The sequence below is a fragment of the Apteryx rowi genome, unplaced genomic scaffold, assembly GCF_003343035.1.
Source record: "Apteryx rowi isolate R43461 unplaced genomic scaffold, aptRow1 scaffold_16, whole genome shotgun sequence".
Classification (NCBI taxonomy): domain Eukaryota; kingdom Metazoa; phylum Chordata; class Aves; order Apterygiformes; family Apterygidae; genus Apteryx; species Apteryx rowi.
In genome coordinates this window covers 4378249-4404660 of record NW_020447863.1, presented here as the reverse complement: position 1 = coordinate 4404660, position 26412 = coordinate 4378249, and the positions used below count along the sequence as shown (strand labels likewise).

The 26412-nt window shown below is 44.5% G+C and overlaps 1 protein-coding gene across 1 annotated transcript in view; it reads left to right on the top strand.

The window, feature by feature from the left end:
• The first annotated feature begins 3663 nt into the window (after positions 1-3663).
• CACNA1B (calcium voltage-gated channel subunit alpha1 B) overlaps positions 3664-26412 on the top strand; it is a 315999-nt gene continuing 293250 nt past the window's right edge. The window contains exons 1-3 of the mRNA XM_026059653.1: positions 3664-3923; positions 6225-6330; positions 13123-13262. Coding sequence (XP_025915438.1) covers positions 3664-3923; positions 6225-6330; positions 13123-13262 — 506 coding nt within the window. The remainder of the gene's footprint in view (positions 3924-6224; positions 6331-13122; positions 13263-26412) is intronic.

Sequence of the window (26412 nt, the reverse complement as noted above, 5' to 3'; positions counted from 1 at the left end):
AATAGGGGCACTGGTGCTTGGCATGATGCAAGGGTCCCATCCTAATGAGCAGAGGGGGCAGAAGTCATCTGATATGCAAAGGCCTGAAATATTGCACCATTTTCTTTGTCTTGTTTCAGCAAGGCAGGCTTTGCCATTCCAGATGGAAGCATTGCTCCACTAAGCCCAGCCACCTGCCTCAGGCTTGATGCTTTGGATGGAGGTGAAAGTCCATGGAAAATGCTTGGTTGCCTGGCAAAGCTGCTCAGAGGAGAAGGAAGGCTCCTTGCTGAAGCAGAGGCAGCCAGTGCCGTAAGAGCAGTGCGATTTGTTCACCTTTGTCTTTTGGGCTTACCAGGAAGAGTTACTCATGACCTAATTCATTTTTAGCCTTTGCCATGAAATGCTCTTTGCCCTCCTGTAGTGGTAGATTGTAGATGTCTGGCCTCTCTTATTGCTCCAAAATTTTTGCTTTCTCTTAGCTCCACTGCTCTTTTCATCATCTTAAAAAGTCCAACTAAATCCTGATGCTTCCTTTTTCAAAGCTTCAATAATCCTAGCAGTTGCAATCTCTTGCTCGTGTTTAAAGCTTTCGATACTTGAAGATCTGTGTCATCTTCCCTGCGGTTTGAAAAAAAACTGAGCATGCAGATTCGTAAAGGGCAAGCTATGGTTTGCTAAAACATCATCACGATGTGTTTGCATCGTTTTCTAGCTGTCACCAACACCCCCACCGCCCTGTCTGCTGTGTTCACTGCAGCGCTGTGGTGGGAGTTTGCTCCTAGGAGAGGCAGGATGCTTTGGTGGCCTCTGTGGCTCTGGGAGGAGAGAAGGGCACACGGGGGTCGTAGTTTGACCTGACTGTGAATACTATTTGATGCAAATAGAGCACTTGTTTTGGACTTTTCCCAGGTGTTCTCCCCTGCCCTGTGCCCAGTTGTGCTACAAGCACTGGAGGGTGCAGGTACCAAAATTTGTGGAAACTGCTATATGTCATTTTTCCTGCTGTTGATTTCCATCAAAAGAGGTGTGGGGTTATTAAAAATATATTTCCCCTTCAAGTAGTTCCTGTCGAAAAGACTCAGATTTTTCTACTGAAAACCATAAACCCACAAAATATGTGAGATTTCAGTGACCAAAAGCAGAGGAGTGAGAGTCTGCAGATACCTAAATAAATCAGCCTGGCAGAACTTGATTTTTAGATAAAAACATAAATTCACTACAGAAAAATTGCAGTGAAGATGAAAAAGAAAAAAAAAAAAGATTTTAGGGAAAACCTTAAAGGGAAAAGAACGTTCTCCTGATCTGCTCAGCCTGTGACCTATGAGTTCCCTGCACCCCCATTCTCCGTCTGTAAAATAAAGGAAGGGTTTCCCTTACCACCCAGCTGTGTAGATCAGCTCAGTAATGCCCAGAGGTGAAGGCACATATGGAGAAATACTCTCATTTTAATCTCTGCCTGGGGACCGTTTCAGTGTAACAGAGATCCTGAGCCAGCCACAGCAGTGGGAGGCAGAGCAACGTGGCGCTAGCTGAAGTGTGGGCCCTCATTTTCCAAAGATTTCAGCTTCCTTCTTCAGGCAAAGCTTTTTTCCCAAAGACTCCAGCATTCAGTTTAATCTGCTGATCCACTCGCAGGCTGGGGCTGGGGGGAAAGTCCTCTTCCATCTACCGGTGGCCCCCTGCTCTCCCAGCACGCATTTGCCCTTTGGTGGAAGGCAGCCCATGGACGGGTGCTTCCCTTCACCAGCCTTCTCCCCATGGCTCACAGAAATCAGGTGGACCTGTCTGTGTCAGGCTGGTGGCTGTGGCTGTGTGCCTGACGGTCAAGGCAGGATACGATGCACCTTCCTCCCTTGTTGCTTCTGTCTACGACTCCTTGAGTTAATGTCGCTACTGGCTGACCTCAGCAGCTGGTGCTGCCTCCCAGGGTATCTCATGGCTGTACTGCAGCACGAGAAAGCCCTTCAGGTGCCAAAGCCCTGTGTAAAAAGCTGGTTTCTTCCAGAGAGTCACACTTTCAGATGTTGCCAGCCCTTATTTGTGAAAATCCTCTCACTGTCTCCTGAAGCCAGCAGATGTTCCTGCTACAGACTTGCCTAGTTGGTGGGTTGGTTTTGAACYGAGACAGCTTGGATGACTAAGGCAAGAATGCTTTAGCAGTGGAGTGCAGGATTTCCTTACTGTGAGAGAAGTGAACATGTCCCCCTGTTGACAGCCCTGACTTCTCTGGAGGGTCTGTGCTAAAAGTTAATAGTTTTTATCTCAGGCTTAGCCTACATGTAAAAGAAGGGTATCTCACCAGCTACCACACAGAGCGGCATTTGATGTGAGATGCTCCAGGAACAAGGAAGAGTTAGTTTTATGACTTGTGGTGGATGGGAGCAACAGACGGTGTTGGAATGAACAGGATTAAAGGATTTCATCTGTAAATACAGGATTAAAGGTATCTGGTGCTCTGCAGGAGTCATGCAAACCAAGGGGAAACAAAGTTGTCCAGCAGGGTGCAACTCTGCCTTTTGAACAGGCTTCACCTCTGTGTGCACCAGCGCTGGTGTGCAGGCGCACCCCCACCTCTGCTYGGATCTGTCCCTGTCACTGCGGTGGCCCGAGGTGCCAACCAGCTCCACGGGGCTGGATCGGGGTCGGGGACCGGAGTGAGCATCCCTACTGCGTCCACACCCCCGTTGCCCTGGCAATTCTATTGCCCCCTGCACCCTCATTTCCCCCGTAGCCCCGTGGCTGCTGCATCCCCGTTGCCCCCAGCCATCCCCGGGGGTCCCGATGGCGCAGGACCCCCCCGTGGCCCAGCTCTTCCCTGCGTCCCCACCCTCCTCGCCCTCGCGGGTGGCGGGAGGAGGACAGCGAGCAGTGCAGCAGCTGGACAGCGCACATCTGGACAGTGCACATCTGGACAGCAACGCGCAGGCGCGGGGACCTCCTCGCCTTCGCCCCCCTCCCTCCACAGACGGCGCCCACCCCTGGGCCGGAGCCGTGCGCGGCCGTGCGCGCCCTGCGGAGCCGTGCGCCCCGGGCAGCGGGGGGGGGGTGTCGGTCCCTCCTTCCGCGCGGCCCCGGGGAGTGGCCCCGGCCCCGCCGTATTTATCGGGGTGGGCGGCGGCGGCCGGGCCGGGCTCGCTCGCTCGCTGCCTCTCCGCCTCCCGGTGCCGGTGACTGGAGCGGGCGGAGCCGCGGCGGCCGATTGGCTCCGGGCATCACATGCGGCGGGGCCGGGCCGGAGCCGGGCCGGGCCGGGCCGGGCTGGGCTGGGCTGGGCACGGCGAGCGCTCCCGCGGCGGGCACGGCAGCAGCGCAGCCCCTTCCCAGCCCAGAGCCCCGGCAGCCACCGGGCGAGGGGCCGCGCCCGCCCTGCCGGCCTTCCCGCCGCGGCCCCGGCCATGAGGTCGGGCCGGAGAGACGGCACCTGTGCGGGGAGGTGAGCGGAGCTCCGGCGCCTTCCTCCTGCCGCCGGGCAGCCGCCGCGGCGGGGGAAGAAGAGGCGGGCGAGGAAGGGAAGGGGATTTTTTTTTTTCTTTTTAATATACCTATATATTTTTGGGTGCGATCAATCCCGAGCCCATAACTGAAGCCCCCGGAGGGAGAAGTGCTGTGCGCTGTGATGCGTCTTCCTCTCGTCTCGGCTGCCAGTTTGGATTGTAGCGCCCGGCTCTGTGCTCTGAGAGAATGGCTCGGTTCGGGGATGATCTGCCAACACGCTATGGAGGTGGAGGGCCGGCCGGGGCTGGAAGAGGGAGCAGCCGGCAAGGTGGCCCCCAAGCCGGCCAAAGGATGTATAAGCAATCGATGGCTCAGAGGGCCAGGACTATGGCTCTCTACAACCCCATCCCTGTCAAACAGAACTGCTTCACAGTCAACAGATCCCTCTTCATCTTCAGTGAAGATAATGTTATACGGAAATACGCCAAGAGAATAACAGAATGGCCATATCCTTTCGGGGAGGGTGTGTGGGCATGGTGGGGAAGGTGGGGAGGGGGAAGATAGGGGGAAGGAGACCCCTCTAGTCATCTAAGGATGGGTGCCTGCCACTAATGTGTGAGGCATGTGTGAGTTAGTATGTGTAATGGGTGTGTGACATGGATCTGTGTGTCAAACATAATGTATGGCTGTGTAGCTGGGTAGCACAGAAAACTGCTTCTGTAAGAATGGCAGAGTGTGCTTCTGAATATTTCAGGGATCTGTGTGAGAAATGCATGCATTTCTGTGTGTGTTTAGGTGTGAAATACACAGTTGCATAGATTTGCATTTCTTATAATTTAAGCCAAATACAAAAGGGTCTGTGAGATTCCTGCTGATCAGTCCTGGCTCTTATTTTCACCTTATAGCCTTTCAACTCTTCTTTCTCACTCTGTCTGAATAGAAAAGGGAACATGGGATAAAAATGGTGACACCTTAGCATTAAAGCTGCATTGATAGTAGGGACATTGATAACCAAGGTACCTTCTGAAATCCCCTTAATACAATCATCACAGCTAGCTTTTTCAGTACATCACTTTCTGAATCTATCCAAATCAACATAAATCTAGTCACTTTAGATTAGATACATAGCTTAAGCTTAGACTGTACCAAAAAAAAAAAAAAAAAAGGCAAAGATTTGTGGCAGAGGGAGGCAGTAACTGGAGAGAAAGCTCATCTGCTGTATTGTGAAAGGGGCAGATGCTTTCTGTCTCAGAACCAGCTCCCAGGCCAAGTGATCTGCAGAGATCTTCCTCAGAAGGGAGCTCTGCTTGTGATGCACACAGTGGGATTGTAAGTCCTGAGAAAAGGAAACCAGGCTCTTCTTCCAAGATTATTTGAGGTTACGAGGGAGTAGCTATAGTGTGCGTGTGTGTGTGTGTGTGTGTGTGTACAGGAGCGCATTACACCAGGGATCTCAAGGGAGCTGGTTGTTTTCTTTTCATTTGATAACACACACCTATTAATCCTCAGCTAACAGCAGCAAGGCCTCCTCCCAGCCTCCTAGCAACACTTTCAATTGTCACGGAGGCCAGCTCCCCTTCAGGCTTCCCTAGCTTTCACTTACAGAGGGACTAAAAGGCAAAAAATACACCAGCAGAGTGGATCCATTTCCTTTCCACCCCAAAAGCATGCATATATTGATTTCTCTGTTTCTATTATAAAAAGCACAGGGACTGCTGCACTTCCACATCCATTTTGCCTTCCCTGCAGTCAAGTCTGAATAAACAAGCTTCAAAGCCCCAGTGGCAGTTAGAATATTGTATTTTCTGTAAGGCTAGATGCAGTGTCTATCTTATCTCTTTGGTTACTCGTCTGCATCGTTATCGCCAAGCGTGGGGAGGGGGGATGACAACGCTACGGAGGCAGCCGGTTTAGCAGAGCCACCAAATGTTCCCCAGACCGGATCTGCTGGGCGAAGTCCCAGCAGAGGCCAGGGGGGATTGGAGCCAGCTGTACTCCCCAGGCGCGTGGGGGTGGATGGAGCAGGCTGGTGGGGAGGAGCCGGCCCGCCGTGCCCGGCCCGCCGGAGCTGTCCGCGGTGCTGAGCGGAGCTGTCCGCGGTGCTGAGCGGAGCTGTCCGCGATGTTGGGGCTCTGCCGCCACCCGCTGCACGGCTCCTCCCTGGGAGTGCAGGGGCTCCCCAAGCATCAGGGCTAAAGACGAGGCGAGAGACAAAGGGGTACCTAGTGTTAGGCTTGCCTTCTCTCCTATGAAGTCTCCTCCCTTCATACAGTCTAACAGGGCACTGACAATTTTGTTCTCACCGGGAGTGGACATTGCAATCCAGCAGCAGTTCATCTTTTGGACCTGTGCAGATGCTCTAAATCTAAGTTTTCTAGCCCCTCTCTTATTTACACTATGTGCTCAAGTTAAATGACAGGGAATTTCTGAACATAAATTCAGCAGATGACATCCAGTTGTATAATCTGTTTCTGGGTACGTTAGCTTATCAATTTCATTTAAAAATAATAAAAATAACTTTTTGTTTCTTCTGGACCTTTGCTTACTCCCTTTCTCCTGGCTTCCACATTTCTTGAGTAGCTCAGATTCTTTTTAAGTCACTAACTCTCACAAACAAACAGCTATTTTCCTACTCTTCTTCCAAAGACACCCTTAGAAAGAACTGAGGAAATCAGAGAGATCAACTGTCTCCATGAGAGAGGAAAGACTTTTGTTTGCTCAACTAATGTAACTGTTTAGGTAGAAATGGAATTTGGATGAAGGTCCCCTTGTGTTGTCTAGTTTCTTCTTTAACTTCTGGTCCCCACTCCATTTGAATACATGATTTTAGCTACAATCATAGCCAATTGTATTGTGCTGGCTCTGGAACAACATTTGCCGGATGGAGACAAGACACCTATGTCAGAAAGACTGGTGAGTTGTATKTATTTAAATTTTTTGGTTTTGGTCTGATACAAAAAGCAGTCAGCGACCCAGTGCTGTGGGTGCTTGTATCAATGTTAAAAATCCATATGTAAACAAACAGGCAGTGAACTGACAATCAGAAAAATAAGCCAGTGACAACAAATATAACTACAAACTCATGATCCCATCACCACAAGAATGCTTCATCACTCTAGCCAGTCCTGCCCAATTGCGGAAGAAATGATCTTTGAAGTGTGATCATAAGAGCAGCAAACTTAGATTGTCTAAAGACCAAGATAGGAAGGGACGGCCAAATGCTCAGTTCTGTCTGTAGAATCAAATGAACCTCTGTAGTATTTTCCCAGGAAGTGGTAGAACAGAATAACCTTTTCAGTTCACATGCTTTTCAGCTATCTTTCTGCTATGGATATATCCCAAGGGCCTACAATGCAAACTTTGGGTTTAGATGATAACACTTTCCTGCCAAATAAAAAGGAAACCAGCTTACAGAGGAAAATAATTTACCAGCAGGCTTTATGATAATGAGCCAAATTACCGTATTTCAAAAGGACAAAGAAGAATAGCTTCAAAATCATTCTTCCATTTATCATCACTGTAAGAAAAATGGTAATATTCAGTTTAGTTTTTCTCTTACTGTTAATGATCTGGAACATCTTCCATGCCTAAATGCATTAGTCCTGGTGTATGTTCAATGGATGAATAATATAAATCTGTATGTATTTTACATGTAGATATTAAATTATGCAAACAAAGATAATATTAGGCTTGCTGCCAAAAGTTAGAGACTCTGAATGCTGGTTGCTACAGTTTCCAAAGCTGGTCCATAGCAGCGGGCAAGGCTCAGAACCTCATTCTTCAAAAATAGGAATAAGAGCATAAGTGATAATCTAGAAAGGTATTCAGGGTCAGCTACTTGATACTGCCTGTCTGGAAATGTATTTGCTCACACTTCCTGTCATCTTACATTGTGGCTGATTCCTCTCTTTCTGTTTGAATTATTTCTATGTAAGAAAAGATGAGGAAGAAATTAATAACTTGTATGTAGGTTGATTTTTTTGCCGTTAGATGACAATATGTCTTTGTATGTTTTGGGATTTACCAGCAGGGCAAATCTGGGTTTGTGAGAAAAGCACAGCTTTAGAACCCAGTTAATGATCAAACTGGAGAAATGCTAGGGTTCCCTCCATGGTTCATAAACATATGGACTAGTGAAGGGGTGAAGTAGTTTTATAGTATGTTCTGACTTGGTAACCCTTTTGTGATATGTTATTTTTAAGCAGCCATGGGTTTGGTTAGCATATTGTTTCTATGTTCCTCTATTTCCATAGATATATAAGGGGAACCAAAGGTCTATTTACTGGTCCTTTTTCCCATTGCATTAACTATTTTTTTTTTGGTGCCCAGCAGTGCACGCACACCTTCAGTTCCTGCCCAAGTCATTGCTTAGAGGGGCATTGACTTTATCACCGAATAGTGCAAGATAATTGAATGAGTTAAATGCACAGTCTCCACACTGCTGGCTCTGCCTTGGTGTTGGAGGAAGAATTAACCCCTGATTTATGTCCCCAAAGCCACTGTGCAGCATTGCCTTTGATCYAGGTATTTTGAGGCCATTTCAACTACAGCATGTTTGTAATTCTCAAATCTAAAGGGGCTTACAGTAGAATAATCCTGCAAGTCTTTACAAGTCATGAAATATTTTCTGTTATTTTCAACATGTGCTGTAACAATTAATCATTGCAAATATGAAAAATTGTCTTTTGGTTTTCAAATTGAAAACTCTTCAGAGTTCTTCCTGTTCCTTCCGCAAACTTTAAGCTGTTTCACTGAAAATGTTATGAATCCCTGTTAAACCACAGAGTGGGAGAACATTCCCATGCATTTGCAGATTTGCTGAGCCAAATTATAAGTCCATGCAGAACAGCAGGTGCTTTATTACTGTTTTTGGCAGGAGTAGAATATGCCTTTTTTGGTTAATGCTTTATGGCTATAACCTCCCTTCTTCCAGGATCATTAAAATCTCCAAATTAGAGTGAGGGCTCATCACTGAAGAGTTAATCAGCTCTTAAGGACACAAGATGCACACGATCAACCTTTAGGACTGGGAGATGTAGGCAGAGATGTTGAAGGAAAACCAAAGTTGCCCAGGTACTTTGTGCCTCAGGAACAACAACCAAAATACTGAAACTGTCTGTTTGCTGAAGCTGAGCAAAAGATAAAGGAGGAGTCCATACAAACATTTTCATGATTTTTTTTTTCTGATAAAAATTTCCTTTTAGTTATCTTCCTAGAGACCCTAGATATGAACTTGCAGTGCAATTTCACTTGGCTGTTTTCTATGCTCATGTGACCTGTCAAGTAGGGTTAATTGAGCACATAGGACAAGCTAGAGATGTCTGAATACATGCAATATTTCAAGGACTAGACTGGCTTAGTTATAAGTGATCATTTTCAGTTCCATTTTCCCCAGTTCCTATGTGTAGCTTGTGGCACAGAAAAGCTGCTGGTAGCTAGCTGGTTCTGGGACTCGATTAAGCTGTAGCTCTTTCCTCTAGAGCTTCTCCAGCGCTCTAGTCATACAAACTTACTGTTCTGATAGACTGAGAGGGGAGAGATAAGCCTGTAAATAAAATCCAGGGAAATGATATCTAGGGCAGGAAATTTTGCTGTTCAAAGCCTGATCATTCGTACTGTCAAACGTACTGTCCCTGTGAGTCTGTCAGTGGAAAAGGTTATTTGGCCCTGGAATGGAAATTATGGTCAAAATGAAAGCCCTAAGAAGTCACAACTCTGGTGATTGAAGCATTTACCTGCAAACTGGAGTCTTGGCTGAAAGTCCTTGCTCTTCAGAAAGAGAATTAAGCTCACTCTCCCACGAGCAGGGGAACAACCTACCCACTAGGCTCTTGCCTGCTCTGAGCTGGGGGTCTGTCATGCTTTGCTTGCTGGAACCRCTCACTTCGCATCACTAATTATTCACTGGAGCAGGGATGCTACAAACTTGCTGCTCTCTATCTCATTGGCTAAGGCATTCAGCTGGGTTATAGAGCCAGTCTCGCTCTGTCGCAATAAATATTACATTGTTTATATGTGATGGAATGATGCCAACTGAAAAGATGCTGAGAGGATGGCCCTGAATAGCCCAGAGCCTGCTGGTGTGAGCCGCAGATGTGGGAGAATGAGCTTCACACCTGAGCTGCGAATGGCCTCACAGGTGGTTGCATTGGTCACTGTGCTCTTGTCTGTCCGGGCGGAGGCCCACCTATCCTCTCCCTGTCTCCCTCCTCATTTCTCTGTTTTTCATGTGAAGCTTCAGTAGATCTTGTATTTGTCCCAGTCTGACAGAGATGATAACAGAAATGCTCGCAGGACAGGAAATCTATTTTCTGCCCCCTCTTGGGCACACTCTGAAGACACCAGAGGTTCCTCTAGGAGGATTGTCTGTATGTCATTGCAAGGCTCCAAGTGCTTGGTTCCCCTGGATGGTTTTGATGTGAAAGCAGAACACAGCTGGTTTCTCATTTATTCAGCATGACAGCTCTTTCACTTGGCTAATGGATTTAATTCTTTATCCCAATCACAGGCACTCCGTGCAGTCATATGTGAGCTGTTCATATTAACCTTTGTTTGAACAAAGCCGAACCTATCAAGGCTGTCACATCCAAAGGCCAAGGAAAGACACTAGGACATGGACTAGGAATAGTAATGACTTTCCAGACTCAGAAGTTATTTCTGATTTGAAACATATTGATCAAATGTGTGTTTGGCCCAATATCAAGCTTTCCTGTGTCCACAGCAAACAACTTGCCCTCACAGCTCTGGCTGCTRCCCAAATTCTCCACCTTCCTTCTAAGCATGCACACCAATATTTATTATTGACTGCTTTTCCCCTCTTGAACCCAAGCAAGGACAAAGCTGTCTGTCCAAAGGGGGCTGCAGGATGCTCTGGATGCCCCCCCCGGGGCTGTCAGCAGGATTCCTGGGCTGTCAGCAGGGCCATGTCAGTGCTGCTTCGGGCACATCACTCATGTCCTTACCCTCCAGCTCCTTCGCTCATCAGCACACATGCAAGTCCTTTCTTCAGCAGAAGCCACCACTGCCTAATGGGGCATCAATTTTATTTCTCATTCCATCCTTGTTATTGCCCTTATCCTTAGGCTAAATTAGTATAAATTTAGGCTTTAGAAAGGAGACACTTTCTATCCCCTCCTGCCTTCCTAGCTACTCACTCCCAACCCTCTTGGTGATATTTTTTCTTTTTAATAAATACCCAAGCCTATCTGTGATCCTTCCTGTTTCCCTGGAAGCTGAAAAGAACTTCTTCGACCCCCTCCCTAAGAGCTCAGTGTAGTCCTAGCTTTGGGAAGAGCATATTCTACAATACCTTGAATACCCAGACCCTGGTTCTTTAAAGCTGGGAGTGGTAGTCACAAGGCACCTGACCTAGATTGAGCAAATGAGTGGTAGCAGAGCATATATAGGGCTTCCAGGAAAGTGGGAAGCAATGTGGGGGAGTGCATGTGGGTAAGGGTATTTTTGTGTTAGAAGAGCTATTCTGAGAGGCATGCTAGTACCTGTATAGAAGTAGGGGTAGAAGTATGGACTAGGAGGTCTTGTTTTGCAAAGGTTTTGTATGCTTCTTGAACTAGAAGGTGTGTGGGATTCAAGAGCAGGTAGATTAGGCTCCTGGAGAGCTCCTGTGTGCATTAGGGAAAACAGAGGAGCAGTAAAATATCTCACTTTCTCTTGAAAGCCTGTTTGACTTTTTCTGGCCTATCTCACCCTTCTGTGAAGATCCTGGGGTGTTCCTGTTTTCTGTAGTGGTTTGAAGTTCTGGGGTGTCTCTAGCTCTTGCTGTGGAGAAACTTCTGGAAGGGGTGGTAGGATTTCTGGTGCATAAAGGGTTTGATGGCCTTTCCTTATTCCTGTTTATATGTGAGTAAAAAGCCCTGGGATGGGTGGCTGGAGTCTCTCAGGCTGTTGCTGATAGCTTCTGAATCCTCTGAACAGTGTCAGAGAGGGTCTGTGGAGGGGCAGAGAGCTGGGAGGTACTGCAGTCTGTAGAAATGGCTCTGGCTCCTCAGCTGGAGGAGAAGCCAGTTTTTTTTCTCCTTCAGCAAAAGGTCTACAGTGTGAGCTCCACAGGCACTGGCTCTGTCTTGCTGTCTGGGCACTGTGTGTTTGTGTGCGTGTGTAACTTACAGCTGGAGAGTTTTCTTGCTTGGCCATTAGGGGAATGGGAGGGGGACCTGGTGGGAGGTGGGTTGTGAAGTTGAGAAAGGTGGCAGGGACTAGAGATGAGGTAGGGTGGAAGCTGAAGGATATGGGGGAATTGGGCTCACTGTGGTGCACATAGGGATGTGGGGTGCTACTTTGTAGGAAACAAACTAGTTAATTCTGCTACTGAAGAAAAAGCTTGTCCAGATGTAGTCGTTTCCAACAATTCAGAGGTATCTTCAGTGGCTAGTGCTTTATGGCTGAGCTAGGTGCACATCAGTGTGTTAAGTGCATGACTCTCTTCTACATGTGAAAGCCTGGCCTTCTGTAGCAAATTCCAAATGTAAAGCATGGATCCGCATGCCAGTGCTGGGTTGTATAGTCACGAAAGAGTTGCCATGCTTGTGAAATAACTGCTTGTGTCAAAATTGCTCCTTTTTTGTCCTGTGGCTGCAAAACTTGACATTCATGTTCTTTTTACTTCAGATAGCTAAAAATCACCTTTTGCCATTAGTAGAATTGTAAAATGTAGAATGCAAACAACTGTGCACCAAACAGGAACTCAGCTCTTTGCTTATAATGGTCAGAAATGCCAGAGCCACTGGGACAATGACTTCTAATCTCCTAATTTGAGAATTTGCTTCTCTTTGGATTGGGCTGCCTTAATTCCATTGACTTCAGTTGAAATCATGGATCTAAGGCACATTTGGAAATTGGATGTAGGTACCAAAGCTAATTAAGATGTTCTTGAAATTGATGCATATTGTTTTTGTCTCTTACTTTGTTCCCATTTCTTGCCCTCATCTTTCTTCCAACAGTGAATGCTTCCATTTGGCATTGAATTTGTTTGGTAAAATTTTAGAGACTAGGCTTAGTCCTCTTCCTAGTGAGGTGAGGACATGAAGCTGTGATCCTAATAATATCTTATACAAGCCCTTAGGCTGCCCTGGGTGCTTGAGACCCAAACCTTGCTGCTTCCACTGTTAAAGGAAGGGGAGGGAGATTTTTCCCTGAGTCAGGGTCAGATATAACAGTGAAACAAAAATAAATGATACAGCAGCTATGGAAGCTGGGAACACGGAGGAGAGTGAAGGAAGAACTGATGGAATAAATAATAAATAAATCATTTCTTGCCTATGTTTGCAAGCTTTCTGGGCTGTCTGTGATGGTCCAAGATACCTCTTGTTTCTATTTCCTGAACAAATTCTGAAACAAATATTTTTTCTATGTCAATAATTTCAGAAATATGATCCCAAACTTAAATATTTTTTAGAGCAAAATTTCAGTCTTAGAATTCCCTCTAGAATCCTGAGTAATGGTAAAGAGTGTGGAGTGAAACCATCAGAATAAAGGCAAACAGAATTTCAAATGTGAAAAGCCAAAGAAAATCCTGGACTCCTTTTCTGTGCTTAGTTCTAATAAACTTAAACCTGTGGATTTCACCTCTGTCCAGAAAGCTGAAAAGAATGTGAAGTCTGTGCACGTAGTTGTTTGTATGAGACTTGATGCCAAAGCAGGAGTGTAGGTATCTCTCTGACACCTTGGATTTTTATTCTCTTTTAGGATGACACTGAACCGTACTTTATTGGAATATTTTGTTTTGAAGCTGGTATAAAAATCATCGCTCTAGGGTTTGTTTTTCACAAAGGCTCTTATCTCCGAAATGGTTGGAACGTGATGGATTTTGTTGTGGTCCTCACAGGGTAAGTGGCTTGTTTTTGCCCTAAGTTTAAGGGGGATTCTTGTTTTGCTTTGTATTATTATTATTTTTAACTATGGGCTGGAGTGGGAGTGATTCCAGTGAAATAGTACTCTAAAAACTGTGTGTTTCTGACTTTATTGTCTTTAAATAATGGCTATTGTGCTGAATGAGTCACTTTCAAAGCATTGTTTGAACTCTCTAAAAAGAGGTTTTGAGGATATTTCTTTGTATATATGCTGTCACATATCTTACCCCGATGATCACTGATGTTGCTTGGGGTTTGCAGGTTCTAATTACCAATAGGTATTTGAACCTGATCTAAAACGAATTATCTTCTGACATTAGAGTGACTTAAAAAATCAAGATAACAGATTAAATGTGTTCTATTTTTAAGCTATTGTAACTCTGAAATTGGTGAAGCTTCTGCAGGAATGAATTTGGTCTATTATAAAACAACTTTGTAGAAAATAATTCAAAGAGGGTGTGTGTCTTACAAGGATATAGCTGAAAACATGACTTGTGCATTTTGTGTCCTGGTTGAAATACCATTAAGTTGTTTCTTGGAAATGTTTACAATTTTTTTTATGCCATACCTTTTCAACAATTTCTGTGTCTATTCGTATTTATGGAAGTTAAAGCTGACCAGTAATGAAAATATAAGCACATTAAGTAACTCTTACCATGCTTAAACTGTGCTTTTAAGTTCCAAAGTAAATGTTAAAGTTTCCAAAGGTCTACTTGAGATCCTGATCTTACAGCCTTCATCTTGGAGTGATTTTAGTGAGAATTTTTTTCCCCAGAAGACTTTAGTCTGGCCCTTGTTAATACACACTCATTGCAAGCACCTTCTCTACTACTGTGTGTGATGAATATGTATTCTTTGGTGTTAGTGGTGTGGAGTAGGATGCTGTTAGGAAAATACCTGCATATGTATACAAATATATTCATTAGATGCATTATCACTGTAATTCTATTTGCCTTCAGTGTGCCATGTGATATGGCAGTTGAGAGACCAAAAGGAATTCTTCACATATTGAGAAGAAAATATATAAGCAGGGTTTGATTCTCCTGCTGCTGAAGCTGTGTATTTAATCAATAGAAATTTCAGTGGAGCCACAAGGAGAATCAGATTTACATACTTGGAAACATAGAGGTTACCAGGATGAGAGGAGAATTAGCACAGATGCTACAATTTGTACTGATGGTATGTTCTGATTACTAGTTTGCACTATGCCCTCTTGTGTTTTTTATTTTTTTTAAAAAAACAAATAGGCCCTGATTCTGGAAAGGACTTAGGCACATGGTTTAATTTATCCTTCAGCAAGATGTTCAAGTACATGTTTCAATGCAGCTGACTCTAGTGGTTATTTGTTTAAAGCTAAGCTTATGTACAAGAGCTTTTCTGATTTGCAGCCATACTGTTATTTTTTCAGGCATGTTTCAGATTGTGTTTTTAATTTTTTGTAAACACAGACCAAGAATCAGAATACATATATTTTAAGAGCTGCCTAACTGTGACTGAGATCTTCCAAAGTTTTGCAACAGTATCAGAAATGCTTCATGTGTGTGCCATGCTTATGGAATCATAAATAAATATGTAATGTTACAAGCGTGACACGGACATCTTCCTGGTGCCAGTTCTACTGCAAGTGCTGTTTGCGGTGCTGTTTGATCTCTGAGCATAATTGCAGAAAATCAGCTTGATTAGACAGCTGTAATAAGGAACCCTGTTGCCATCTGCAAACACGCGTATTCTTTTGAAGTACAATCCTGTTAACGTCAAAGCTTCTGGTTTCCAATGGTGATACTAGCTGGGTTGTATTGAAATTGTCTTGTACATGGGCTTCCCACCAGGCAGGCAATGAGGGAAAGGTGAAGTGTAAACCGAGCAACATTAAGTCCAAGAGTCATCTCCAGTGGGCAAATCCATATCCCTCTAATCCTGCAATTCGTGGGCTGAATTTAGCAAAGCTCTTGAGCTCATGCCTAACCTAGGGTGTCTCACTGAGAACAGGATTACATGTGTGCTTGTTGAGACAAACACTTTCCTGAATCTGGGGCTGTTCTTGCAAACACAGAAAGAAGGTGGAGGGACCTATGGCAGAGAAATAACACTGAAAGATCTGCAGCTTCACACAGGGGATGAAATTAGTGTTTTCTCTGTAGCCTGTTGTGTTTTACTTTGAATTTCCTAGATTATTATGTTCTTAGCTCGCTCTGGTGTTGCCATTGCTCTGTGTTAGAAAGCAAGAACTCCTTTTCCTCGGGCTTTCTTCGCTGGCCAGAAATCCTTTCATCCACCCATCGCCTTCTCCAGCTCTGCTAACCTGTTCTCAAGGGGAAGTCTGAGCACGGCATTTTATTGGAGGTAGATGTCAACCTGGTGTTTCAGCAGCAACACTTTAGAGGCAGGTTGCTGAGGAAGAATATTTACTAACAACAAACATCACTGTTTCTCCAGGGAGGCTCTGCAAGGTGGTGACACAAGTGGAACTTTAAATTTGCTTTCTGTGGAAGGTGATCTCATACCTGTTTGTTTCAAAAACTGATCAAGCCAGGTTCTGTAATGTATCAAAATCTTAAAAATAAGACGGCACTGCACTTGTACTTAATGCATTCTTATAAATATAGAAAGGTAGGATATCAGTTTTTGAAATACCATTTTACTACTCAATATCAAGGGTTTTCCTTTGCCATATGTGCAAGATGTCTATTAGAAAATGTTACTTAAAGTTTCACAGAYGATGATTAGTTCCCAAACTCAGTTTCAAACTGATCTTAAATATTATAGACAGATTTTGATTTCTCCAGTTTTCCACTTAATCAGAAAAGACCATGAGAATGCATTTCGTGATAACATGCCTGGAGTTGTATACCTGCTAATCCTGTCGAGTGTGCATTTTTATTAAGAAAGATGGTGAATGTCAGAAAATCTGATCTCCTTTGCAGCTTTTGGCTAAAACCCATAAAAGCAGAGAGCAGCTTAGCTCTCATTAGCTGTTTCCATAGGAAGAGGGCTAGTCAGTGTCTGTGTTTTGGAGGAGGTTGTGGGGGAAGGCTCTGCATTTACTGAACCTACCCCATGGGAATATTAAAGTGATCACGAGGTAACCCTTCCCACCTGCTTTTTTGACCCACATTTTTCCTCATCCAAAGCCTGCTTACTGGTATTATTGATAAATATATATAGTTTTCATAAGCCTGCAATGATAGACAGTGTCTGTCAAAATCAGATGCTAGAACTTGTTAATTGGAAAATAAATCAGAGTTCTGTTACATGCAGCCAGGATCAATATCCTATTGAGCTAAGCCAGAGGCTGATAGATTGTGGCCCAAAATGGCTTAGTTTGTTCCAGAAAGCACTCCCTCAGTTTCTTACCACAGCAATGCCACAGTGCCTTTCTCATTTACTTTCAGGGAAGCCTGCTGATTTGCTCTTAAAGGYCTGGAAAAATAATAGATTTCTACTCCCTTTCCTCTGTAATTTTTTCTAGTTATTTCTTGTAAACTCCTCCAGTTGTAGATGAGTTTTGAGGAAAGCTGTCCTGCTGGGATGTGCCAGTTGCTATTGTGGAAAGGCACACATATTTTATAGCTCCTGTTCACTTTACTTTCTCTTTTTTATGGGCTTACATTCACTTCAGTGATGACATTGCCCATTAGCAGCTCTAAATCGCACAGAAATGGAACTGTCCAAGTGGTCTAGGACTATATGGTCTTAATGCATTTTCCCAAAGGAAGAGCATGGGGGCTTTTTATTCTCTCTCTATTCCTGCAAGTTGTCTTGGGATGGGAACCTCAGAAAACTGCATTGTTCTAGGGAACAGTCCTCCCCACATCCAGACCCCTCATTTATATGGAAGTAGATGAAGTTATGATCTTTGATTCAGAACTACTAGGATTTGGATGTGTTACATGCACCACTGGATCCACAGAAAGATTTATTTTTTGTATCCCAGGCTTTGGATACAATGGCCCAAAACTGCTACTGGGTTAAACCACAAGTGTCCTTTCCAGCTGGAGCTGGTATAAGACAGTGACTGCTAAGGGGAAGGATTGAGAACAAGGCATGTATAAAATGATCCTTACCTTCCTACTTCCCAAAATTCAGAGGTCTAGGGACTTTGAGAAAGATGTGTCTGGCTTTTAAACTTGGTGATCCATGGGAACTATCCTTCTCGGCTGTGTTTTGGACCCTGTTTATGCTTTTGGCTCCATCACATCTTTGGCAATGGGTCCCACGATTTAATTACATACCACAAGCCACAAGAGAAGGTGCTGCTTATCCCTTCTTTCCCTACTAGCTGCCTGAGACTTCCACTGGCTCCCTCTAGATCTTGCTTAGTGAGACTCGGGGAATAATCATTTCCCTTTCTGCATGCTTGCAGTTTTAGAAGTCTCTAGCATTTCCCTGGCAGAGTCCTAGGCTGCCCAACATCTCTTGACRCAAGAGCTAGTTCGTATGCCGTTGACCTGTGGTGCTCTTGTTCTGGGCCCTTCCTAGTTCTATTATATCCTTTTGGAGATAGTGACTGCAATCATGTGCAGTGTTTGTCCAGCACTGAAAGTTGCTAATGGTGTATAAATAAATGGAACACTTAAGACTCATGCTCTGCCCTTTATGAGCAGAGTTAATTTTTGGCTTTAAATCAGCCTGGATTGGACACTCTAATGGTCTCGGTGGTGTCTTGAGCCAGTTGGATCAGCTGCCTGGATCCCTGGGTGGGACTGGCAAAGACAGTGTGTGCCAGGCCTTGAGTAGCCAAATGATGTGCACAAAATATCTGTGCTGTTACTGATGTCTCGGGAACAAATCACAAAAGCTAGAATTATCGTGACTGAGAAATATGTTCCTAGGTTTACTGGTGATGTTAATATCCTAGAAGGTAACTTCTTTAGTAGAATAATAAGGACCTATTCATCCTTGATGTTAACTTTGCTAGTTACCAGGATCATTTTAATATGTAGGCAGTCTGAGATGCTATTCCTGGAGCCGCGTATGAGGAGCAGCAGCCTTGGTTGCAGTGATGACTGTCGAAGGGGGAGGTATATGAACTATTGAGCCTAATCTGCACAGTGGGCTATGGAGTTCTGATCTTTCAGCTTGAGGTGGATGTACCTCCTAGACAGGGTGTGGGGTGTGATGTGACAAAAGTATTTGAGAAGTGGATGTCTGTGAGGGCTGGGACTCTTAAAGCTGTCAAATATACATGGATGCCTGTAGTACCTAGCACTTTTCTCCACGCACATATTCCTATGCATTCACAAGCCTTTAGATGAGCATGTCTGAGTTACTCAAGCCCCGGTCATGTAGCATCCTGTATTCCCTAGAAGATGGAATCCATTCCCCCCCCCCCAATAACTGTAGAACAAATAATCTGAAAACCCAAACAAAAATACTTGAATGCACTTCAGTACTGCTTTTGACAGTATGCTCACTGCTTTGTTTCTAAAGCTTTACATTTAGACACCTAGGGAGTAAAGGAACTAGGAGCAGGGAAATGCAGATTTCTCTCTGCTTTTCTTGCATGGAACTTCTGGCCCATCTCTGCTGGAAAGCAAAGCTGAGAGGCAAGAAGAGCTGGGGAAATGGATACTTTAAGAGGAACAAACTTTATCTTGATAAGTTATCACAAGGGAAACAAGCCTCTTTGCAGGTTATACAGTATGGAGAGTGATGGACTAAGGCTGATTGCTATTAGTGTTGTGCATGAGTCATGCTAAGAGCAAAGGCTCTATAGACTTTAATGGAGCTGATTCCAGTTTTCAATTCCTTTTATGTTCCAGTGATGGATGGATACTTGCTGGTACAGAAAGCTAAGGGTACCTTCTGAAACTAAATTAAAGGAAAAATGTGGCAAGGCAAAGGGAACTTACCTGAATGCAAGGTGTGAACTGGAGTTCAGATCTGGCTGTGTCTGGGAGCAGTAAAGAAGGAAGACTAGAACCCCTTTTTTCTTAAGGCAGAGAAGACTGGTTGGTAGCTGGAGGGGAAGAGGTCATCTGAGGACTCAGTTCGAACAGGCTAAATTAGTTTGAGGTTCTCCTATTGTCTATCACTTGACCATCTGGGCTCTTGGAAAACTGAAGGCATCCTAGGGAGCTGAAGAGGCAGCCTTCTTTAGAGAGGACACTGGACAGGGAGGCAGGATTTGTGGGCTCTGACCCCACCTTGACAAACATCTGTTTCCTTCTGTGCTCCAATTACAGCTAGCTTGCCCAGTGGGGTGTCAGGTTCCTCAAGACTGGGGCTTGCTTTCCCTCTGGGCCTGTCTCACACCTAGCAAAGGGGTCCCAGGGTCTGTTGGGGTGTTAATTAGTGCTTGTCTTTTCCATCACTTAGTGGCTTTTGTGCATTGAATTTTGGTGGGGGTGGGTGGAGGCTGTTTGAGTTAAGCAAGTGGGTGTGTAGCTGTGTGGCTGGTTGGTAAATTAGGAGGAGACTTCTCTGAGCAGAGGAGGACTCAGGGCTGTACTTAGAGGAGGGCTGCAGGTGGACCCTGATCCTTAGAGGAGAACCTGCAGGTAGGGCTGACCGTTCCCTGGCAGAAGATGTCAGACTCAAAGCACGGCCTTCCTCCCTTCTGCCCTCCCTGTTATGACAAACTGAGCATTTCAGGTCAGTATTTCTCAAGGGCAAACAGATGAGATTGACGTGCTTCTTTCTTTGTTAGAAGTGACTGCAAGGTATTGAACACCTGGAATGTGAATTGATAAATGAGTGGTACGACACAACAACAAGCCAGAAAGATGAGCCACCAACAGACAGCTCTTCTCCAAAGAGAGAGGAAATAGAAGTGTTTTTCAGCTTTCCATCTTGTGCTGATTTTAATGTTTTGTGCCTGTTAATGCTTCTCTGAAGCTTTTTGCCCGCAGAGGGGAGTGTTGCCCTTGACACCTTCACCATGGCGTGATCAGAGGGTGCTTCCATCTCTTCTCCACAGACCCTGAAGTTGAGCTGCCTGTAAAATAAAAATTGCCACAGCAAGTGAAAGGGAGGATCATGGTCAGAACTTCATCAAAGTCAACCAGGACTGTTAATCCAGACAAAGGTTTTAATGTCTCATGGCCCTTAGAGGCTTGTGGCAGAGACATGTTGGCTTTTATGAACTCATCAGCTGTACAATGCAAAGGCAATGGTGGATACTGTAGGTGTCACAAGGTTGGACTTTGTGATTTGCTGCTAAGGTCCAGTCCTGCCTTGGCAATCATGTAGTATGGGCATCTGCTTGGCGGCTTGGTCTTCTCTAGAGGTGAAAAGCATTGCAATTGTAGCTATTATGATAGTTGTGTATGAATGCTAGGAATTCACAGCAAAAAAAAAAAATGGAGCTCTGAAGTGCTCTAATGTTCATTCTCTTAATGCTTTCCAGTTAAAAAAAGAAAAAACAAAAAGCCCCCAAGCCCTCTGTGTGGTGTTGAGTGCTGTCTCATGATTAGATCTGAGGAGGAGTATGCAGGATTTCTCAAGCTCCTGTTTTTTAAATGCTGCTTCTGATGCTGTGTCCCAGTTCCCAAGTGGCCTGCTCATCTGAGGTGGTAAGAACCTGACTGTGATGCTGAAACGTATGAGGGTTTGGAAAATCAGCCTGCTTGTAATTGTAATCTAATCCTGAGTACCAGGGGTAACAGCCTTACATTCACACGTGTGTCCTGGGTCCACCACTGACCCCAAGGGTCTTGGGTGCTTTGGAACCATTGCCTTCCTCAGGGCTCTCTGCAAAGGTCAGGGAAGCTCAGTGGAGTCAGACTGGTTTTTTGTTGTGTTCTTGCTGAACTGCTACCAAGGTGTGTGAGATGGCCTGGCTGGGGTAGGACCTTAGTGCTCACTTGCTAGAATCTGGAAGCAGGAGAATGTGTTGTTCAGATCTCTGCAAATAACCCAAGCTCTAAGGTCAGTTCTTGGCACTTGAGTAGTTCAACAGATGCTCTTTGACATCTGGGATATGCTTTTCACTTAAGTTCAGCCATCCTGGATCTGCTCTGTGCCTGAGGATATGACTGAACTGCTCCCAGTTGAGATCAAGTGAAAGGCATACTTTGTGAGCCCAGTAACCTGGGGACTGCAGAATGAGCTGGACAGGGCATATACTGTGTGAATCCCTTGCTGCATGGGAATGCCACTTTCACCTTGTGGAGAAGCCTGACAGCTTAGGCTGAGAAGTCAGTCCTGCTTCCTGCTTGTGGCATGTGTCAAACCTGTACTGCAGGCTAGAGTGTTTGAAAAGCTATCTAATCCTTGCAAAGGAGCATGGCCACCTAGACAGTGCCCTGTGAAATGAAAATCAGGAATCTTTCTTTCCTGAGCTGGTCAGCATTAGCTAATGCTATGGCTGGCAATGAAAATCAGGCTTTGTCCTACCCCACTCCATTTTCCCGTATGCAGGTAGTCAGGCAAATGACCTCCCATTGTTTTGTAGACCCTCACAGGGAATTTATTAACAAAAAACAGCAAACATTAGTGCAGGAATAAGGGTTTATGAGCATGTTTTTGGCCCTTGGGGTGAAGTAGAGGTCAAGGAGGGAAGGCCAGAAATGAGATGCTTAGGCAGACTTTCAGCTACAAAATGTCCCTGTGCTGAGGAGCTCTCAAACTAAACTGAATATCAGAAATGCTTGGAGGTAACTCGGTTCTGGTTCAGAGAGATCTCAAAGTTCAAAAGAACTCAACTAGGAGCTCTCAGCTCAATTTCCAGTAAAAAAAGAAAGGGGTGGGGGGGAAGGAAGCGTCACAAAAAATGTCTTTTGGCTCAGTTCACCATGTCAAACATCCTGAACTGACACCCTTGAATAAAACTTTGCTTAGGTTTGGGAGCTTAGGAAGAAGGCTGTGAAAATGATTAAGGGGTTGAAGAAACATCCACTTAACTCTCTCAGACTTTTCATTTCTCCTTAAAATTATGAGGGAAGTCTCAAGGGTGAGACAGCTTATTTAAAAAAAAAAAGGGGGGGGAGGGGGAGGAGAGGGAATTGTGCATCCCTATCTATTTTGGCAAGATTTAAAAAGAACCAGCAAAGAAATTGAAGTTTTAGAACTCCTTTACTAACAGTAATGTAATTAACTCATGGAAGTTGCTGCCACAAGTTGCTTAAGCTGAGATGGTCTGTTTTGGATCTATAGACCTATAGATATTCACTAGAGAGGAAACGGATTTTTTGAAGAAGGGTGATTAGGTCCCTTTGCTTCCTGATGCTCCCTGAAAGAAGCTGGTGGAAATTTGAACAGGCTGTTTCATAATTGTCCTTTACAATATCTTGTAACTTCTTCTGAATCATGCTGGAGACACGATTCTGGAGCAGCAATCCAGTCTATTACAGCATGATCTGTAAAATGCAACTGTATATGTCAAGGGCTAAACTTTGTCTTTTTATATAGAAAACAATATCAATAGAAGTAGTGGTATTCTATCACTTAATGTCTGATTTAAAGATCAAATGTCTTTTTGCAAGCTGTGCTAGAGCTTAGAGAAGCTTTAATATTCCAGTGTTTTAAATGTTCCTGTAAAACCTTCAGTCCTAAGCTTTGAGAAAAGATTTCTGTTTGAAAATTGTCACTCACTTAAAATTAATCTAAGATGGTTTCTAATAAAGTAGATGCCACTTTGATAAAGGTGGTTTGGCTTCATAGAGGAGCATGATCTGGCACCATAAGGCTAGGTGCCTAAGAGCTGCTGTCCTTTCTGTGGTGGAGCATTGCCTTGATCTTGCTTTGGGAGGACAGGGTTCTCCTTGGCTGCAGTCTCAGCCCATTTTCCTGGATTTAGAAAATGGAAGCAGATTCTGGCAGGTGAAACTACCTTGTCAGAAGGTGGCTCTGTCTGGAATGAGACTTCAGTCAGACCCGAAAGCATATCCAGCTGTCCAAAGTCAGGCACCAAAGCTCTCGCGCTGGGTGAGAGCGTTACCAAACCTTGCTTCCAATGCCAAACCTGTGCTGCTTTTCTGGCCTCAGACAGGGGGTGAAGGGTGCTAGCCAAAGGCTGTGTAAAGTTGTAGCAAATCATTTCTGCACTGCAAAGAAATAAATGCTATTGACTGGTGCATTTGGTAGATGGTTAACCCCTCTCTCGATGGTCATCAGAAGTAGTTCTGGGAAGTGATGCAGTGAAACCTGTAAGTCTTGGCTAGATCAATATAGTTGTACTGACTTCTATGGCTATGTGTTCTGCCCCTTCGTGGAGGTGATATTGGGGATAAAGATAGTCTAACAAGCTTCCTAAACATAATTTAATCCAATTATCTTCAAAAGATTGTAACCATGTGCTCCAAATAAAGGATGTTGTATCAGCCTGAAAAAACTTAGCTGATAATCTGCACAGCTCAGGATATAGATGTTATCTCCACTGAGGAGCATGTGTTGAAACAAAACACTTTACCTTCCTTGTCTCCTGATGCCAAATCCCAGCCCTGTTTACCCAGTTCTTGGGCAGGGGATTTTGGCATGAAGAATTCCTGAAGTTCTGTGGCTGGATGTATTTCCTAGCCTGGACTGACTGAGTGAATTCTGAGCTTGTTGCACAGCTTAAATTTTTTTCATATATCGAATAAAATACTTTAATTGGCTATGTACAGTGTAAGAGGATTTGGAAAAACTAAGGTTGGCTACCAGTTGTGGAAAAGATAAAACCACTCCATGATCCACTAAGTCTGTTATTGAAAGAACACTATTTTTTTTCCTCCCTGGTTACAACATCAAAGCTAATTATAACAGGTATAAAATTATGGTAACCCTGACTTTCACAAGAGGTGAAAAGGACAAAGGAAGCTCAGCATGAGCCAATTTCCTTGCTTTAATTGGAAGGCATGAAAGAACATGAGACTATAGCAGCAGATAATGCTGTCTGAGACAGATTCAGGATAATGCAGTTCCAGTTCTCTTCTCTAGCAGATAGAGCAATGGAGTGGGATTTTGGGTGTCCTGTTTTTTGCCTTAATCACTGGCTGATGAATGATTTTGGGCCATGGGCTTCTCTTTTGTGTCCATATTTTGCCATGGAAGTAATGGTGATACCCTAATTCATGATGTACTAGTGAAAAATGCAGGTTGGCAGGACTGAAAAGAAGTGAGTTTAAAATGTCTCAAATGAAGTAAAATTAAGTCTTTAAAATGAAATCTTGAAATCAAATGAGAGTTTGAATCAGAAGTAAAATAGATGGTAGCAGCATAATCTTCTAGAAATGCAGATGCTCACTCTCAGTGAGTGGGAGAATCTTCCACGGAGCTCAGTGTTCGTGTACCGTGGGGAATGTGTTAAAACGATGGCGTGCCACATGGGAAATTGCAAATGTAGGTGTCTGTCAGTTTTTAACCTGAGGAAAGATTGGACCTTTGGGGGAGGTGACATGCATTGAGTCAAAATGTCCAGAGCTATTGTCACTAATCTGCTATGGAATAAAAAAGGAGTGACTCCATTTTTGCTGGAACAGAAGTGATGTGATGGAACAGAGAAGAATGTCATCCACRGGAAGTCAGTCTTAAGGGTAACATCCTGGCTTTGAGTTTGAAACATGTAGATTTTGAAAAGATATAGCTCATGGAGCATACAGGGAATGAATAAAAGGGAGATGTCAGATGTCCTTGCCTAGTGCCTCTTCCCCATGAGAAGCATGGAGGTTGTAATTGTTTACTGCAGCACGAACCTCACCAGGAGATCAGTGCTGCTGAATCCATCAACTGTAATTACTTGCCAGGCTCAGCTGTTTGGGTTTGAAATGTCTGATCTGAGAAATCATCCAATGTCTGCTTGGCATGAAGGAGCCCAGAGAACAAATGCAAGCTGGGCATGTGTGTGGTTTTTTTTTTTTGAACCCTGGAAGACCTCCAGGTCATCAAATAGTATTCTTGTTTGTAATCCCTCAAGAGTTGCCCTCTGGTCTTGCTGTGTCTGAAGGATGAAAGCCTTCCCCTGTAATGGGGAACTCTGCTTTTTGTAATTACAAACTTCTGGTCTTTAGCAGTGACAGGATTGATGCTAGGTGGAGTAGGATATGGGGAGTTTGACTACCCCTCTTCCCCAAGTCTCTGTAGTACCTCCTTTCGTCAGCAGGAACTGAATATCCCCCTGTATCTTTGGAAACCTTTGTTACTAGGGAGGAAGGTTTGGGTGAGGCTTAATTTTGATCTAATAGCCCGTTAAAATCTTCGCATCATTTCTTTGAGAATGCCATTAAAAATCAATTACATTAATGGGGCTCAGTTGGAGATGGTCTGAAATATGGATAGCAATGAGAAAAGTGACTTTGCAAAACTGGGCCCTTGGTTATGCAGATATGACCAGGAGGAGCAACAGAAGCAAATATCGGGTTTTGTCCATAAGATACAGACCTCTGGTTTTATCAGCTCTGCAGAAGCCAACCTAGCTGTTCAGGAGCAAGTGGCAAGTCTCATGCCCCATGGTGTATAAACCCATCACCAGTGGGGTTAGGAAGGAATAAGCCTCTTGCCTTATACATGATGCCACAGCAATACAGTTGGGTTGCTTACACAAAATTAACCCATCATCACTGTCAGCCCCAGGAGCTGGGTCAGGCCTTGATCATCCTACTCAGCAGCTGGATGACAGCACAGCAAATGTCTGCCACATTAGGGATGTCTGGTACTCCTTGCTGCTGGTACTACAGTGCTGCTGTGAGCTTGCCATGTCATCAAGTGTGACAAATGGCTGTGTTTCCACCCCTGTCCTGAGCAGACAGACTGTCCAGTGCCTGGGCATGAGCCTGGGGCAGTGGAGATCAGCTTTGCATGACGGTGAATGCTGGTCACTTGGCCTCTCCAGGCCCTCATCTGTGGAAAAAACAGCACTGCCTAGCTGCTTAAGGGTGATGAGGGGMTGAAGGCATTGGAGCATCTCTAATAATCACTCCCTCTAGTAAAGGAAGGCTGTGTGGCTTTCTGAAATGCCCAGATGAGTAACACCATCCCCAGTCTGCATGCAGTGAACAATGCATTTCCCTCTACTTCAGACTGCAATCTACCATCCTCTCAAATCTTGTTTTACGTGCATCTGTGACTGCTCCTATTTTCCACGTGAAAAATGGTTTACACACATATTCTTCCTTTTAAAAACTGATCGGTTTTTACTGGCCAGTGTGTTTTTCTTGCTTAAAAACCATGAATAACTTCTGAGAGCTCTGAGAGGTTTGCGGGGTCT